This window comes from Rattus norvegicus, chromosome 20 (assembly GCF_036323735.1).
Source record: "Rattus norvegicus strain BN/NHsdMcwi chromosome 20, GRCr8, whole genome shotgun sequence".
NCBI classification, from domain to species: Eukaryota; Metazoa; Chordata; class Mammalia; order Rodentia; family Muridae; genus Rattus; species Rattus norvegicus.
In genome coordinates this window covers 53,958,851-53,976,371 of record NC_086038.1, presented here as the reverse complement: position 1 = coordinate 53,976,371, position 17,521 = coordinate 53,958,851, and the positions used below count along the sequence as shown (strand labels likewise).

The 17,521-nt window shown below is 36.2% G+C and overlaps 1 protein-coding gene across 1 annotated transcript in view; it reads left to right on the top strand.

The window, feature by feature from the left end:
* Grik2 (glutamate ionotropic receptor kainate type subunit 2) overlaps positions 1–17,521 on the top strand; it is a 697,720-nt gene that overhangs the window by 438,912 nt on the left and 241,287 nt on the right. The window contains 1 exon segment of the mRNA NM_019309.2: positions 492–605. Coding sequence (NP_062182.1) covers positions 492–605 — 114 coding nt within the window.

The window sequence follows — 17,521 nt, the reverse complement described above, 5'->3', positions numbered from 1 at the left end:
TGATTGAATAAAACTGTATTTAAATAGAGTACAGGAGAAAGGGCTGGGGTTGATTATCTAGATAGCTACTCATTTATCCTGGATCTCCATGGTTTTCCTCATCTGTTTTACTTTGTCTGTGATGAGAATGCTGTCTTTATAATAAGAGGATGAGAGAGAACACTATACTAAAGATAAAGATATACTCTATTCGTGAGTTTCTAGAAGATACCAATGAATCATCAAACATGGTTCTTCTTGGAGAATGAAAGTTTAAATAGAAAACGAAACTCCCATATGAATGGTAGCACTATGGTGTATTATTTTCTTCTTTAATGTCACTACACACACTGCTCAGTACAGTAAATCACTCTTAAAGAACACAGCCTATACTTCAATGACAGCACATAATGCTGCAGAGGTGAACAGTGTTAGTGATTGTAGCTTTCTTTTGCAGCACTCCCTCACAATGTATGGCAGGCAATTTACAAAGTACATTTGTTGTTTTATAGATTGGAACTTGGGATCCAGCCAGTGGCCTGAATATGACAGAAAGTCAGAAAGGAAAGCCAGCAAATATCACAGACTCATTGTCTAATCGTTCTTTGATTGTTACCACCATTTTGGTAAGTATTTGTTTTTCGATTATTTTAGAAAAATGTAGATACTTTGGATGTAGATAAAAACACATTTTAGTGGGGATACTAATGAATAGAATGCAATATATCTTATAGGCATTTAGCAATTACTGTAACACAAAAAGATCAATGTTAGCTCAGTCAGAATTTGACTTTGTTAATCTTCATTAATATAAGACATATTCCTATTTGGGGCATCTCTAATGATTAAACACCTTCATGAACTTGTTGTTATTGATGAAGTGTCAATGCCAGGATTTGAAGAACAAATAGACATGCAGATGCATAGAGTTAAAAGAACAACCAAACATAAACTCTGTACTCTTGCTGAAAATTTATTTCAAAGCATATAAAATTATTTTCAATATTTTCTATAATGATTACACTATAATCTTGTTTCAATTTTATTGTTTTCAGCTGGAGTAATAGCTCTCATTTTACTAATTTCCTTAACGAAATATAATGGAAAGTGTTTTAAAAATGAGAATCCTTTTCACCACCACCATAATTAAATTAATATTGATAAGAAAGTTATTTTTTAACCAATGTTGTAATTCCATGTGTTAATTGTGTTGCCTGTTAATTGTCACTCATGCCATTGACAAAGGAGGATCTTAATTTTAGAATAAGTAGAAGCTCTTAGACTATTCAGTCAGTATTACTTACTTGCAAGATAGCTTACTAGTGACCTTTCTATGTCTTCCATGGCCAGAGAAGACTGAAGCTAAAGTCTCAGGAAACCCGCATAAATGCTTACCAGCCAAATCTGAGTAGAGTGGTAAAATCAGGCTGGTAAGAAACGATCTTCTTGGATTATAGTAACAAAATAGATGTCACAACTGAAGGCATGTCAAAATAGATTAGGTTGTATTAAAAGCTTTCAACAATGAACCAGTTTTGATACAGTGACCTAAGACCCTTAGGGTGGTAAGATTTCTAATTCTCTAGCTAAAGGCTTCAGACTCTTTTGTACGATATCTAAAGCTTTGAGGTCCTCTTCAAATTAATACTTAACCTGCTGTATTTTTCAAATATAACTTCTATATGCATTGAAGTGGAACAAGACTTCAGCCAACACTTCACTATAGACAATAACTCATGTGACTTCTTGCCCATCAAACAATTTGTTCCTAATGTCACATCTTTCTGTAAAAACTGGCCAGTAAACAAGGAATTATTTCTTGTGCTGATAGCTGTCCTTTTCTCTGTGGCTTCTTACAATCTCTATGTGAATCTGTTTTTCTGCTTTCCTGTTATACAAAATTTTAAGAAATCCACAATGATCAGTAAGACATAGAAAATGTTATCTTTGACATTCGAAGTTTTGGGCAGTCTGAATTCTTCCTACCATTTATCCTCATTTCTTCATCAGGAAGTCTGCCTTTTGATAGAACTGGCATAACCAGGCACCCTTCTGTTGTGGTTGTTTAAGCTTTGCTCTCTTTGATTTGCAAACACTCTCCATTTGTGACATTATTTCATTTTTTTTCACTTATACAACCCAAAATTAATATTCTGCTCCTTTTTGTTTACATGAACATCATCTTTGTAAATATTGTGAGTGTGCCCAAGGAACATAATCTGATTGTGTCTTTTTTGTTTTTACAATATCTATCCCACAATACTCTCAGAGTAAAGATTGTACCTAAGACACCTGTAACCTTCAATTACCTGGGCTTTTCTTTCTTTCTTTCTTTTAATTGGAAATTTTTTTTGTTTACGTTTCAAATGTTTTTCCCTTTCCCGGTTTCCCAGACATAAGACCCCTATACCATACCCTTCTCCTTTTTCTATAAGTGTTCCCCCTACCCAATCCCCCTGTTTCTGCCCCCACCCCCCGACATTCCACTACACAGGTGGGGTCCAACCTTGGCAGGACGAAGGGCTTCCCCTTCCATTGGTGCCCAACAAGGCCATCCTCTGCTACATATGCAACTGGAACCCATGATTCTGTCCATGTGCACTCTTTGGGTAGTGGTTTAGTCCCTGGGAGTTCTGGTTGGTTGTCATTGTTGTTCTTTCCGGGGTTGCAAGTCCCTTCAGGCCCATCAATCCTTTCTCTAACTCCTCCAATGGAGACCACGTTCTCAGTTCAAAGGTTTGCTGCTAGATTTCGCCTGTATATTTGACGTGCTCTGGCTGAGCCTCTCAGGAGACCGCGATATCCAGCTCCAGGCAGCATTCTCCTAGGGCAACCTGGGTTTTTCTATGTTTTCCTAATCAAGTTCTCAAATGTATCTTCAACTTTATGACTCCTTTACTCAGTTCTTTATTTTCTCCTTCATTTCCCATTTCAACTCATCCTTCTGCCCCCATCTTTAATGTGTCCATCCCACAAGGGCTGTAACTATTTTACTCAGTTGGGTGTGTGCTGCGTGATGGGAAGCTCTATGCTTTACACTCACAGTATTCTATTACCCCATGTACCATGCATTAAAAGTTATTTTTACCATGGCCATCTCTCTTTAATATGAAATTACACAATGCAAAGTATCACATGTCATACGCTTTTGATTTTTTTTACAGCCAAAGATAAAAACCATTACTACCATACTCAATTAATAGTCAAGTTATAAAATATAAAAATGATATTTAGTTTACTTAAGATAACAGAAAATGCTCCCTTTTAAATAACTATAATTAAATGTTTTTAAATGTTCATATTGCTACATTTGTCTTGTAAAATGAAATAATTAAATTCACATTATTGCTTAATTACTTGCGATTACTTGAAAAGAGATATTTAAACAATCATAAGCAAAGTTTTTATTTATAAATATGCACATATTTATCCATGATTTTTACTTGGTTATTAATTCTTTGGTACTAGGAGTTAAGTTATTGCACATCCTAGACAAGTACAAATGCCAGCACTTGTATCTGTATTATCTGTCCTTCTTCTGATTATTGTTATAAGGGAGGGTCTTATGAAGTTGCAAAGTTAGCCTTGAGTTCTAGTTAAACCACAGTCTGCCTTTGACTTTGTGATCTGGCTCAGCTTCCTCTGTAGTTGGGTATAAAGACTTGCATCAGCAAGCCTGGGTAATTTAAAGACATATCAGAGCGAGCATAAAGCTGATATTACCACTACAATGCTCAAAACAAAGCTAAAGTACTTGAAATTATAATGTTTCTAGAGTTCCACAGATAGTATTGATTTTCAGTTTGGCTTGACAACCCACCAATTAGTTCAGCATTTCTTATAACGAATATGATTATCTATGATGCTTAGATTTTATAGGAATACTATGTGCATTTTCCTGTGTTAGATAAAAACGATTCTAGCATTTCCTAAAGGGAAAAATCATCTTATCTCTATATCCCCTAATTGATTTTTTTCTGTAATACTCTGGACATCACATATTCAAAATTAAAAATAAATTAAAAGGGATCATTTGTCATGTTTATAGTGTATCTTTACAATATTTTTCCAGGTGTGTCACTGCTATAGTTCATGGGTGCCACATCTGAGTAGAACCATTAATTATTTCCTGTGCTTGGCAGTTTTCACAGTATTTCTAGTACCATGGAAGCTAGACAGTGATAAACAGGCTTTTAGATTAGACCTGGCTATAATCATCCAAGTCCTGTGATCTGAATGTCCAGTATCTTCAGCAATATGGACTTACCATAAACTTCCAAGAGGCAACCACGGCCAATATCAATAGTCTATATTGTTTAGAGAGTTGTAGGTATTACCTGAACAACTATTTGAAAGGAGGCTTCTTTTTTAAAAAATATTTAAATATTTGTATGTTTAGTTATTTTTACTTATTCACTTTGCATCCTGTTTACTGCCTCTCTCCTGATCACTTGCTCCCATAACCTTTCCCCCTCACCTTGTCCTCTCAGTAGGTGTGCCCTTCCACTAGGTATTCCCCCTTCCTGGTATTTCAAGTCTTTGCGGGTCTAGGTGCTTCCTCTCCCACTGAGGCCAGACAAGGCAACCTAGATAGATGAATATACCCTATGTACAAGCACAGCTTTTGGGATAACTACCACTCCAGTTGTTTGGGATCCATATGAAGATCAAGCTACACATCTTCTACATATGTGTGGGGAGGCCTAGATCCAGCCCATGTATTTTCCTTTGGTTGGTGGTTCAGTCCCCGAGAGCCCCAAAGGTCCAGGTTAGTTGGCTTTGTTGGTCTTCCTGTGGAGTTCCTATCCCCTTTCCAGTCTGCAATCCTTCCACTTACTCTTTCATAAGCATCCCCAAGCTCTGTCTATGCTTTCGATGTGGGTGTCTGTATCTGTCTGAGTAAACTGCTAGAGAGAGCCTTTCAGAGGACAGTGAAAGGAGGGTTCTTAAGCCTGATTCTGTTTTTATTAGTCTAGGGCTTTTGGGAAGGTCATTCTCAGGCCAAATGGTCTAACCTCCTTTAAGTGAAAGCTATCTGTATATGCTAATATACACAGTCTCTCTCACACATACACATACACACACACACACACACACACCACACACACACAGACACACACACACCACAGACACACACCACACACACACCACACAATTATGCATAAATACACTTTCATGTATTTTGTATACTTTAAAATAATATGATTCCATAAGGATTTAATCATTTAATTTTGGTGTTATTTGTTCTTTGTCCTTCCCATTCTGTACTGACCTTTTCTGCTCCCAAGTTGGAACCTTTCTTTCAGTTTTTGTTTCACATCCCCTGCATCCTGCTATTCTAAGAAACTGTTTACTGAATAATATTGATACACAAATCTTTTGTGCTGAACTATATATTTGTCTGACCTCTATAAGAATATACCAATTGTATTTCTGTTTCCAAACAGTTAACCCTAAAAACATATTCAAGTAGCATCATGCATATGGAGTAGCTTATATTTAAGAAAAAAATATATACACATACATGTATGCATGCTTTAATAAAAGTTAAAAAAGAGGTCAGGTATTTGAAATAGATTTGTGTGGGAATTGATATGAGAGTGTTTGGAGAAAGTGAAAGTGAAATGAGAAATATACTTATAATCTAAATTAGAGGCAACTGTCTTAACATTTCATTTGTAACAGTAAACTCTTTCACCTAAGCAACTTAAGAAGGAAACTGATTGATTGTATAATTCTGGGTAACAATTGATTCTTTGAAGTAAATTACAGAAGAAATTCAAGCAGGGAAGGAACCTGGAGGCAAGAACTTATTTCCCAAATGCTATCTCCTTTCCGGTCCCCCATAATGGTGTCCCACTCTCATTCCCCATCCTCTTCTTCTATGAGAGTGTGGGGCACCCATTGGGTATCCCCCTCACCTAGTGAATCAAGTCTCTGCCAGATTAGTTATATCCTCTCTCCCTGAGGGAAGACAAAGCAGCCTTGCTGGGGAATGGATACCACAGACAGGTTACAGCTTTAGGGAAAGTTTGCTCCTGCTTTTGGGGGACCTACATGGAGATTGAGCTTCACTGCTGCTACATATATGCTAAGGACCCAATTCCAGCCCATGTATGATCTTTGCTTGGTGGCTCTGAGAATTCCCAGGGGTCTTGGTTAGTTGATTCCTGTGGGATCCCTATACCCTTCAGGGCCTTCAAATGTCCGCCAACTCTTCTATAGGAGTCTCCAACCTCTGACCAAAATTCAGCTGTGAGTATCTGTGTCTGTGTCAGTCATCTGCTGGGCAAAGCCTCTCAGAGGACAGTTATGCTAGGCTTCTGTCTGCAAGCATAACAGCATCATTAGTAATGTCAAGGATTGGTGCTTTTCTGTGGAATGGGTTTCAACTTTGTCCAGTTATTGGTTGGCCATTCCATGAGGCTCTGCTCCACCTCTGTCCCTGCATTTCTTTTAGTCAGGACTAATTTTAAGTCAAAAGTATTGTGGGTAGATTGGTATCCTTATCCTTCCTCTGGGGGTCATGCCTGGCCTCTTCAGGTTTGATATGGCATCTCTTAGAAGAGGTTCCATCCCAGATGCCTGGGACTTCCTAGAGATACCTTCCACTCTCCCCAACCCTGACATCTATAGATTTGCATTCATTCTCTTGGCTCTCTGTGACTTTCTCATGTTTTTTCCCCATATCTGTTCTTGCTCCACTATTCTCTCTCTCCCCTCTCCCACACAGTTCTCTCCCTCTGCCTCCTATGACCATATTGTTTCCTCTTCTAAGTGTGACTCAAGCATCCTTACTTGGTTCTTCTATTTGATTAACTTGTTTGGATCTGTGGGGTGTCTCGTGGGTATTCTGTGCTTTTTGGCTAATATCCACTTCATAACCATGCAAGTCCTGTTGATGCTGAGTTACCTCACTCAGGATGATATTTTCTAGTTCCATCCATTTTCCTACAAAATTCATGATGTCCTTGTATTTAATAGGCAGAAAATATTTGATTGTGTAAATGAAACACATTTTATGTATTCATACTTTGGTTGAGGGACATCTGGGTTGTTTCCAGTTTCTGGCTTTTATGGAAAAAGCTTCAGAACAATAGTGATAAAAACTGTATGGTATTGGTAGAGCCAGGTTAATCCATTTAATAGAATCAAAGATACAGAAATAAACCCACACATAGCTATGAACACTTGAATTTTGACAAAGAAGCCAAAACCATATGAAGGAAAAAAAGAAATCCTCTTTAACAAATGGATCCACATCTATCACCCTGCACAAAACTGAAGTCCAAGTCAATCAAGGACTTCAACATAAAACTGGGTACACTAAATCTAATAGAAGAAAAAGTGGGTAATAGCCTTGAATATATTAGTACAGGAGACAATTTCCTTAAGAACACCAAAGGCTCAGGCTCTGAGAACTGCAATTGCTCAATGGTAATGATAATGAAATCATGATAATGAAAAGTTTCTGTAAGGCAAAGAACAATGTCAATAGGACAAAACAGCAGCCTACATACTGGGAAAAGATCTTCACTAACCCTATATCTGAGTAACTCAAGAAGTTAGACTTCAGCAAACCAAATAACCCAATTTAAAAACAGGGCACAGAGCTAAACAAAGAATTCCCAACAGACAAATCTCCAGTGGTGGAGAAGCACTTAAAGAAATGTTCACCATCCCTAAGTCATTAGATAAATGCAAATTAAAATGACCCTGAGAGTCTATCTTACACCAGTCACAATGGCCAAGATTAAAAACTCAAGTGTCAGCACATACTGGCAAGGATGTGGAGAAAAGGGAACACTCCTCCAGTGCTGGTGTTATTTGCAAACATGTACAATCATTCTCAAAATCAATCTGGAAGTTTCTCAGAAAATTAGAAATACTTCTACCCAAAGACAGCTATATTGCTCCTATATATGCCACCACATATTTGCTGAGAATTGACTCCTGGTCTTTTGGAGATGAGTAAATATTCTTAACAACTGAGTCACCTCTCAAGCAGACCACAAATTTTCATAATAACATTGAACTAAATACCATGATTTCTAGTTTATAGGTGAGGAAAATAATGTGTAGACTGTCAACATGGTGTAAAGTTTATACATTCCCCACGATCACCCACCTGGAAAGTGAAGTGCAGGATTTTCCCCAAATTATCTGGCAAGCACAAGCTACTGACACTACAAAATGAGATTTGTAGATTTTTCATGATCTATGAAGGAAAGGAAATAAAATAACTAGAGCTATAAGCAAAATAGAGTCTTGAATGAGAATTATTTGTCTAAAACAATGCTTGTCACTTTCAGGTCCTGTATATACTAAAGCAGTATTTGTCTCTTGGGGGCATCCTTAGATATCCACTTATTCTTCTTTATGTAAGACAGTATCAATATATTCTTTCTTAATTATTTTGGGTTTCTCATTTCTGGACATACCTAATATAACACACTTTTTTTAGCCATTTTGAATAACAATCTCTTATTTCCCTAAACAAATATAATATATGAGGCCTTATCACAGTTTCCTCTTTTAAACTGAAATAGTGAATCTAGGATATTCACCAATACTTTTAGACTCTTCTCTTATCGATAGGAGATAAACCAGGAGGGGTAAACTATGCATTCATACTATGAAGAAAATTTATCTTAGAAATCAATAAATATTTTAAATGCTTATATCTTTAAAATTTTAAATAGGATGGATGATATTGCAAGTTTGGAAACTTATGGATTGATAATTGTCCATTTCAAACTCAATTCTTCACACTCTTTACTTTTTAACATGAAATCCCACACTACTTTGTTCTTCAAATTTCATATGTAATTATTGTTTCAAGCCTCTTGTTTCAGTTTTCAATTTTAGGCTCTTATTTCCACATACTATACTTTATGAAAGTTCATATGGGGAATGCCTCTTTTCCATTTGGTGTCTTTATTTCAATACTCTCCCTCCTATCTAAATATGCTGAGTGCTTCCCACAGTTTTGCTTTGTGTAAGAATCGATTTTGCCCACCAAGGATTGCTTGCCTTTAAATGTCACTGTGCATTTACTTCCCTTCCTCACTAGTAGCACTTTAGTATAGAAATAACAGCCTTGGAACTCTGCAGACTTCTCGAGGAAATCATTTACACTCTGGGAGGCTCTTCTCAGCTCAAGTAATTTAACAAGTGTGTCTGCCCCTACAACTTAGCCTTTTATCCTTGAGCACTCTAGAAGGTTGTCTATTGCAATGTCCAGTTTACTTGCTTAGGTTTCAAAAGCATTTTCCCCATGACCTTTGGACATAGACTTATCTGGTAAAAAAAAAGAAAAACTACAATAGAAGGATCCAGACTATAAAAGAGAGATGTGAGCCCGACATCACCTAAATAGTTTTGCAGCTTTCCTGGTAGCATCAACTGGCACTGGTATATATAGCTGTTGTCAATGACTTTTTACTCTTATTCTTCCCTTACTATTGTCAAGGAAGGGCAATCAAGTGTGTAATTCTTCTTAGAGAGTTGCATAGCATTCAGGCTTGGAAATCCAGACACTGCAGCTTCACAAAGAACAGGATTTTATCTTTACAACATGTACACAATTTCTAGGTAGCTTTATACACATATTTCAGAAATAATAAGATGAAAATTATTTAAGGAATATATAACACATGTATACAATGTATACAGCTTAAATGTTAACATACTGGATGGCAGATACTCATTCAACTTTCATTGTCTTACCCCTGTTCGCTCATTTCACCTACTCGTTTGCAGCCAGCATAATATTACACACTATATTTTTCGTATATTTAAGGGAGTGGGCTGGTTTTGCCCCTTTTCATTCTTACTTTCTTACCCCAGCATATTTGGTTCTAATAATTTTTGTCTTTTTTCCCTCTAGATAAAGATGAGGTATGTAGTAATTACTACACAAAAAGCTCAGGGATAATCAAGAAAGAGGAAGTGGAAAGATTATAAACCAGAGTACCAGATAGCATTAAATGGTTAGTGTATCTAGACATGACCAGGAAACTGTAGCCATTAAAAATCAGCAGGATGGCTGCCTAGACAAATCCTGAATAATGGCACAGATAATCATGCCAGTACAGGCAAGAGAATTTACAGAGTGTTCCTTATTTTGTTGAAGAGCAAATGATCAATGACTAGTAAGAGAGAGAATCTGTTTTCTTCAGATATAAACTTCCATATTGGTTGTCCAGTCCCAGGAGTTTAGTTTTGAGTATATGTCCATATACACAGCTAAAATGATTTCAGTAGTCTCCCTCTCCGTCTCCCTCTCCCTCTCTCTCTCTCTCCCTCTCTCCCTCTCTTCCTCCTTTCCTTCCTCCCTCTCTCCCCTCTCTCCCTCCCCCTCTCTCTCTATTGTCTATGTATGTATGTGTATGATATTAATAATTAAAGAGAAGAAGGTCATAAACTGGAAAATAGCATGGAATGCAGGAGGTGTTGTTCTCATATATAAAGTGCTCAAACAAATTAAAATTTTTAAAAGGTCAGATTTTGTTTGTTTTTTTTCTTTTGGTTTTGATTTGGTGATGTTAAGTGTTTCTAAAACCTATATTTACAATTCATATATTTAAACTCCAAAATGTTTATTCTAACGAAGGCCTACAAAAAATTGTGTCAATTAACCAGTGTTGAACAAGTGACATATGTGATTTTTTAGTGTGCTTTATTGAATAAATATTATTAAGTAATCTACTTTGAAAGGTAATGTATCTAGGAAAGATGAGATGGCAACTTTAAGGTATAAAGTTTCTTGAGGAAAGATGAGTTGATGGAAAAATCTACACATAAAAAAAATATCTAAGGACTCAGGAGTAAAACCCTGGTCGCAAAATGATGTCATTGCCGGGGAGCATGATGGAGATATTAGGAAAGAGACGTGGGCTTCATTTGAATCATATAACAATGGAAATGCTGGCAATAAATTTTGTGCCATCAAATCTTGATAATGAATTAGGTTCAGGGATGAAAGACAGTTTAGAGATTAGCTAATAGTTGCAGCCTCCTTTCCAATCAAACCTTTTACTGGAAACAGTGAAATTGTGCATTTGATTGATTAGTACATTTTTTTCCTCGTTGCTCTTCTTCTCTTATAAATTAATCTAATGAAAAAATTTAAAGGTTAAAGTACAAATATCAGAAGAAAGACAAAAGTAAACGAAATCTTTCATCGATACTGACAGTCAAGCTGTGGTTAATGGCCTACCATGTTTAATGAATCATAGTATTTTCTTAATGTAAGTATGCACTCTAATCAACAGACCAATTTCTCCTTTAAATATTTGTTTTTTCCGACACTGCTATGTTTACTAAAGTATGAGTGAATGTTATAATAGCAAGGCCTTTGTCCCATCTCTGAAAGCTATTCCAAGTCTGTCTCACAGCCATTCCCTAGAACAGAGTTATTAGTTGAATGAATACTGCTTTCTGTAACACAGACATGTTTTTCGCTTCTAAAATTGTGGTTGATTTTCTGTAGTCATAGAAGCAAAACCAAAAGTATTTGTCAAGACAACAGTGGTGGGCATCAAAGATCTAGGTATATTTATTTTGTATATCTTGAAGACAAACAACAGTTATTTTTTTTTCTGAAAGGAGAAAAACCCAGTCTGCAACTAATAAAAATGTGATTGTGACTTCATAGTTTACTAACGTATTTTAATGTGTGTTGAGAACCTATAATATAAAGAATATTTTGGGTGTCATAATGACCACAACTAGCCAACTACAAACTCGTTTTCTAGATGCCTTCAGACTACACCTATGAAATAAATAGACTATTAAAAATTTTCCATTAAATATGAGGTTTCATTCTACAGCAATGCTAAATAATGATGTTGTTGAGACTTAAGACCCAAATTATGAGAGCTGTTCACTTCTCAAGAGAGCATTTGTTGAAATTCTTTTTAATGGTATCTTGAGATACTATTTGCAAGATTTAAGAAATAGATATCTTTAACTATGGAGTTTTTCTGCCAAGAGAAACGTTTATAAGCCTATGTGGGAACACTTCATCATAGGTTTTAATCCTCACAATTTTATGGTCTTTTAGTCTTTAGTTCTTGTTCTGTTTCCTAATGGCAGCTGCAAGGGTTTTCCACTTTCCTCCTGGCACTTTTACTTCCCATTGAGATAACCTGTAGTGCACCCTGGGTTTCCCCTGTGAGTGCTAATTAGCTATGGCAGAATTCAGACCTTAAGAACCAGTGGGAATAAAAGGTAATTGAAAGACCAGATTCAACAATGGGAGCTATGAATTCTAACTTTATTCTAGTAAAAGCACATTTGTTAAGAATGTAGAAGGATGGATAAAGGGAACTAAGGACTAACATATGGTTGATAAAGCAGTAGTAGTCGATTGCATCTTTATTTGTTTCTTTTTTCTTTGCATCTTGATTTGTAATATAACTTATTTTTCTTCTTTTTTCTTTTTTTAATTTTTATATTTTATTGGATTTTTAATTTACATTTCAAATGTTATCCCCTTTCCCGATTTCCCAGACATAAGCCCCCTATACAATGCCCCTCCCCTTCTACTATAAGGGTGTTCCCCTCCCCAACCATCCCCTTTCCTGACCCCCCTGATATTTCCCTACACTGGGGGGTCCAGCCTTGGCAGGACCAAGGGTTTCTCCTTCCATTGGTGCCCCAACAAGGTTATTCTCTGCTACATATGAAGCTGGAGTCCTGGGTCAGTCCATGTATAGTATTTCGGTAGTGATTTAGTCCCTGGAAGCTCTGGTTGGTTGGTATTGTTGTTGTTATGGGATTGCAAGCCCCTTCAGCTTCTTCAATCCTTTCTCTAACTCTTCCAAATGGGATCCCGCTCTCAGTTCAGTGGCTTGCTGCTAGCATCCGCCTCTGTATTTGTCCTGCTCTGGCTGTGCCTCTCAGGAGACAGCAATATCCGATTCCTGTCAGCATGCACTTCTTAGCTTCATCAATCTTATCTATGTTTTGGAAACTTACTTTATCCTTGCACCATTTGATTTCTGTATGCTTTTTCCTCTATGCAAAATAAGGGGATTTTGAAACATTATGAAATGACTTCAAGTTAGACTTAATGTCAAATAATTCCCTCAGATGACTTTCTTTTCCTTTCTCTCCCTCTCCTCCTCCCTCTTTCCCTACTCCCCCCTCCCCCTCCCCTTTCTTCCTCCCCATCCCCGTCTACCTCCCTCTGCCCCCCTCTCTTTCTCTCTCTCTCTCTTTTTCTGGTTTTCTCCCTTTTTCTTTTTTTCTTTCTTTTTTGAGTCAAAGTTTTCTATGTTTATGAAACTTTCTCAATTTTCCTCAAGGATAAATGACTGAAGATCAGTTTAGAATGATAAAATGTAATTTAGATCAGTAGTGGTACTAATTATTATGAGAACCCAATTGAAATCACAAGTCCCTAAAAAAAATACAAGGTAATAAAAGAGTAATTGCATTTTATGAATATTAGCAATATTGGACTCACTGAGTATTTTAAAGCTCCTCGTGATAAGCATTTTCTGAAAAAGCAAGTGGGCATTGTTAATAGTTAGGATGCGAGATTCTCAGCTCTACATTCTGTTCAAACAAGTTTGGTCGTGGCTTGGTGCCTGGCTGACAGATGGCTACTTTCCTATGCCAGGTGTCAAGTGGATGCAGCAGGCTGGGCTTTAGGAAAGCTACTTAGGGTATCCCCAAGTTGGACCTGAAGGAAAACAGGAGCTAAAGTCATAAAACACAGTATTTTTTTTACCTCAAGAGCCTGACACTCTATTTTTTGGACCCTCCCTTGCTACACCTGCAATTCACCTTTTCAGAGTTGATGCTCCTCTTTTGGTTTAGTCTGGTGGGACTTAAAATCACAATGATTAGAATTAGCTGAACAAAATTTCCACTATGGTGGTGAAGGTGACTGGTGACATCACTAATCTTTTCACAATTGTGACTCTGGGTAAACAATGCAAATCAATTTTCAAAATTCAATTTTCAATTATGCTTTTATAAATACATTATGTAAGGAATCTCGATGTAACACTGTCACTAGAATCTTTTATCCATAGTATGATGACACTAATGGCTCTTAGAATTTACTTCTATACCACATGTGTTGAAGTTCTAATTTTGATTAATTTTTGTAGTTGTACCTGTGATAAATGTAGTAAAGTTTTAAAAATAAATTTTATGCCAGACACGAGGACATATGACTTTAATCCCAGAATGCAGTAGATAGAGGCAGATCACCTATTTTGAAGCCACTCTGGTTGACTAGTCAGTGATACACAAAGAAATCCTGTCTCAAAAAAATAAAAAATGAATAATATAATAAAAATAGTTTAATCCAGACATAAACAAAATTGATTATAGTTGAAATATGTTTCAATGAATTCTGGTCATTATTTGAACATTGTGTCGAAGGATAGTCAGTAGGGACTACACTGTATTGTTGGACATTTGCTGTTTCTTTATTTTCAGAATGTCAAAGAATTAAAAACTGAGGGACTGGTAGATGAGGTTTTGCTGTACATGATACTATCAATCTGCAATAAGATTAGATTTAGTTAAAAAAAATTCACATTGTAAAACATTTTCCCCCTGTAAAGATGACGTAAAACCTTTCATAATTTCTCTCGTGGTTACTGACCTACTTGTTTTATTCTACATTATGTCGTTTTTGAGCCAACTTATATTGCACATTAATATGAGGCAAGAAATTCAACTTTAATTGTCTAGGTTTCAAGTTTCAGGATATAAATTCTATAATTTACACCAATAAGCTTTTTGTGGTAATTTTATGTTAAATTATTTTATAAATTGTTTCTTTAACATGACTTAGTAATTTTAGCAAAGGATCCTGTGTGTTCCTAGATATATAAATCAGGATAGTGGTCATTAAAGGGTAACGAAGGCATAAGTGAAATAAAGAGTAACCAAATACAGCTAATGCTGGAGTCCAGCTCCAGTGCATTTTAAAGACAACAAGAATGTAGCAGAGGTGCGATAAAGGAGATGACTACCTGCTTGCTGTACAGGAAATGACCGGAATACCTCAAGCTTCTCTGTATCTCATTTCAGAGTCAAACGGCATAGAGTTTCAGTTTTTATTTTCTCAAGCATGGTCTAAGCAACCAGATTATAACTCGAACTTTTTCCTACTTATGTCTCTTTTGTTTTCCCCAGGCTGATATTTTAACTCATAACTAACCACATCTCTGTGATCTTTGTGGTTAACCACATAAAGTGTACATGTGTGCACACAGACACACACATGTGAAGTGTTCATGTGCACACATACACACACACATATGTGAAGTGTTCATGTGTGCATGCGCGCGCGCGCACACACACACACACACACACACACACACACACACACACACAAGTCCATGTTTCTTTGCTGGCCACAAAGAGTGTCCTGGCTTCTGTGGTAGCCAGCCAAGAAATATTATAATCAGTGTCTGGTCCTTCCAGCCTCCAGCCCACAGTGTTGAGGCACCTCACAGAAATACAGAGTCAGCAGTACAGAGAGGGTATAGCAGCTGTGGTTGTCCCATAAACATTCCTTGTGGGGCTGGAGAGATGACACGGCACTTAAGAGCGCTGACTGCTCTTTCAGAGGTCCTGAGTTCAATTCCCAGCAACCACATGTTGGCTCACAACCATCTGTAATGGAATCCAATGCTCTCCTCTGGTGACATTACAGTGTGCTATATACATTGAATAATAAATACTTTTAAAAACACCTACTACAAGTTGTTATCTGATACTATACTGACATCTTTGCTTGTGTCCTACACAATCATTTTGACTCTTGACAAATTTTCTCTATTTTCGAACTACTTGAGATTTGGGCATCTCTATAGACGAGTTCCTTTCTAGTGAACTATTGTCTTTATATTTGTGTGTATTCATTATCTTTCCTAACCCATTCTTACAAGGGCTACTTTCTGAGTCAGTGTGCATTATGTATGTACTTTTTAAAGAATAATTACATTCACCAGGAAACTGCAAAATTTCTATTGTTCTTCATAGTACTTTCTCTAAGTTTGTAGTTAGTTTAATAATCATTACCCCAATTCCATCATATGTTTTTAAATAAATCCACCATAGCATTATTAAGAGATTTCCATTATGCCATTACCAAACAGACAAAATGATAGATAAAACTACCAAGAGTGTACCTAGTGTTATACTAGAGGAAAGGGATCACTTTGTAAAGACAGTCAATGCTGCAGATCCTGTTGCACAGGTCTAAAACAGGTGTACTGAAGCTTTCTCAGGTGTTTCTCATACACGGAGGCATCCTCATCTCACAGAGAGGCATCATCAAACACTCAAACGCTGATCACTGGACCAAAGCCATGGTTCTTCCAAGCTGAGTAGGGAGAGTAGCTTTTGGTGTTCTCTAGCTTAGGAACATGTGTCTAGTTTATAAGAATGTAATATTTAATTTAGAAGAACCAGATGATAATTCTAAGAGATTCTAATAATGCATTAATTAACTTTTGTTCAAAATTCATACAGAGATGACATTTTCTATGATGAATGTTTTGAAAAGATTTTAAATTGAAAAGAGTAGTATAGCTTTTGGGTTGGGACTATTTTGACTCTTCACAAAAAAGAAGTATGCATTTTTATCAATTTTCTTCACTGATGACATTCATAACTATCTGACTATAATGTAAAATTCTTATATATATGTATATATATATAAATTTCTGTCAAACTTGATTTATGTATATAACCAGATAAAAACTGATTTTTTTTCTTTAATTTTTTGGGTTGTACTTTTATGTATTTATTTTTTTAATTTTTAAACTTGGTTTTCAATAACATGTTTTTTATTATATATACGATTATGTATGTTAATATATTTTTATATTATATTTGTCTGCTTTTACTGCTCTTCCACCACTCCTATTCTCCCTTCTTGCCTACACCCTTTCTCTCTTTAATAGATAATCCTTCAACTTTTGTTACATATATATACATATATCGATATATATAGATATAGATATAGATATATATAGTGTGTGTGTATTTGTGTGTGTATTCTGGATTCTGGATCTGGATTATTATACTGGATATAATTATTAGAGTTGTATTCACTATCATATAAATGTCAGCTTTTTTTTCATTTTACCTTCCTTATATTCTGTTCTGTAGTTGTAAATTTTCTTCATCCTTCCCTCTGTTGATGGAAATCTAGATTGGTTACATTTTTTGAATATTGTGAATGATATAGCAGTAAATTTTAACATGCAGGGTTCTCTATAGCACGGTAGTCTAGAGGCATTTGAGTATATACCCATTTGTAGTATAGCTAGGTCATACATAATTCTGTTTTTAGTAGTTTGAGAATCCGTCAAAATGAATATCCACAGAGGGCAACCATTACACCACCAGAAGCAGTAAGCAGGATTCTTCCTTCTCTGATTCCCCACTTTAGAAGGTTGGACATGCTGAATGCAGTACAACAGAGTCTCACAGCAGTTTTAATTTGCATTCCATTGATAGCTTAAAAACATATTTTGGCATATTTATTAACTATCAGTGT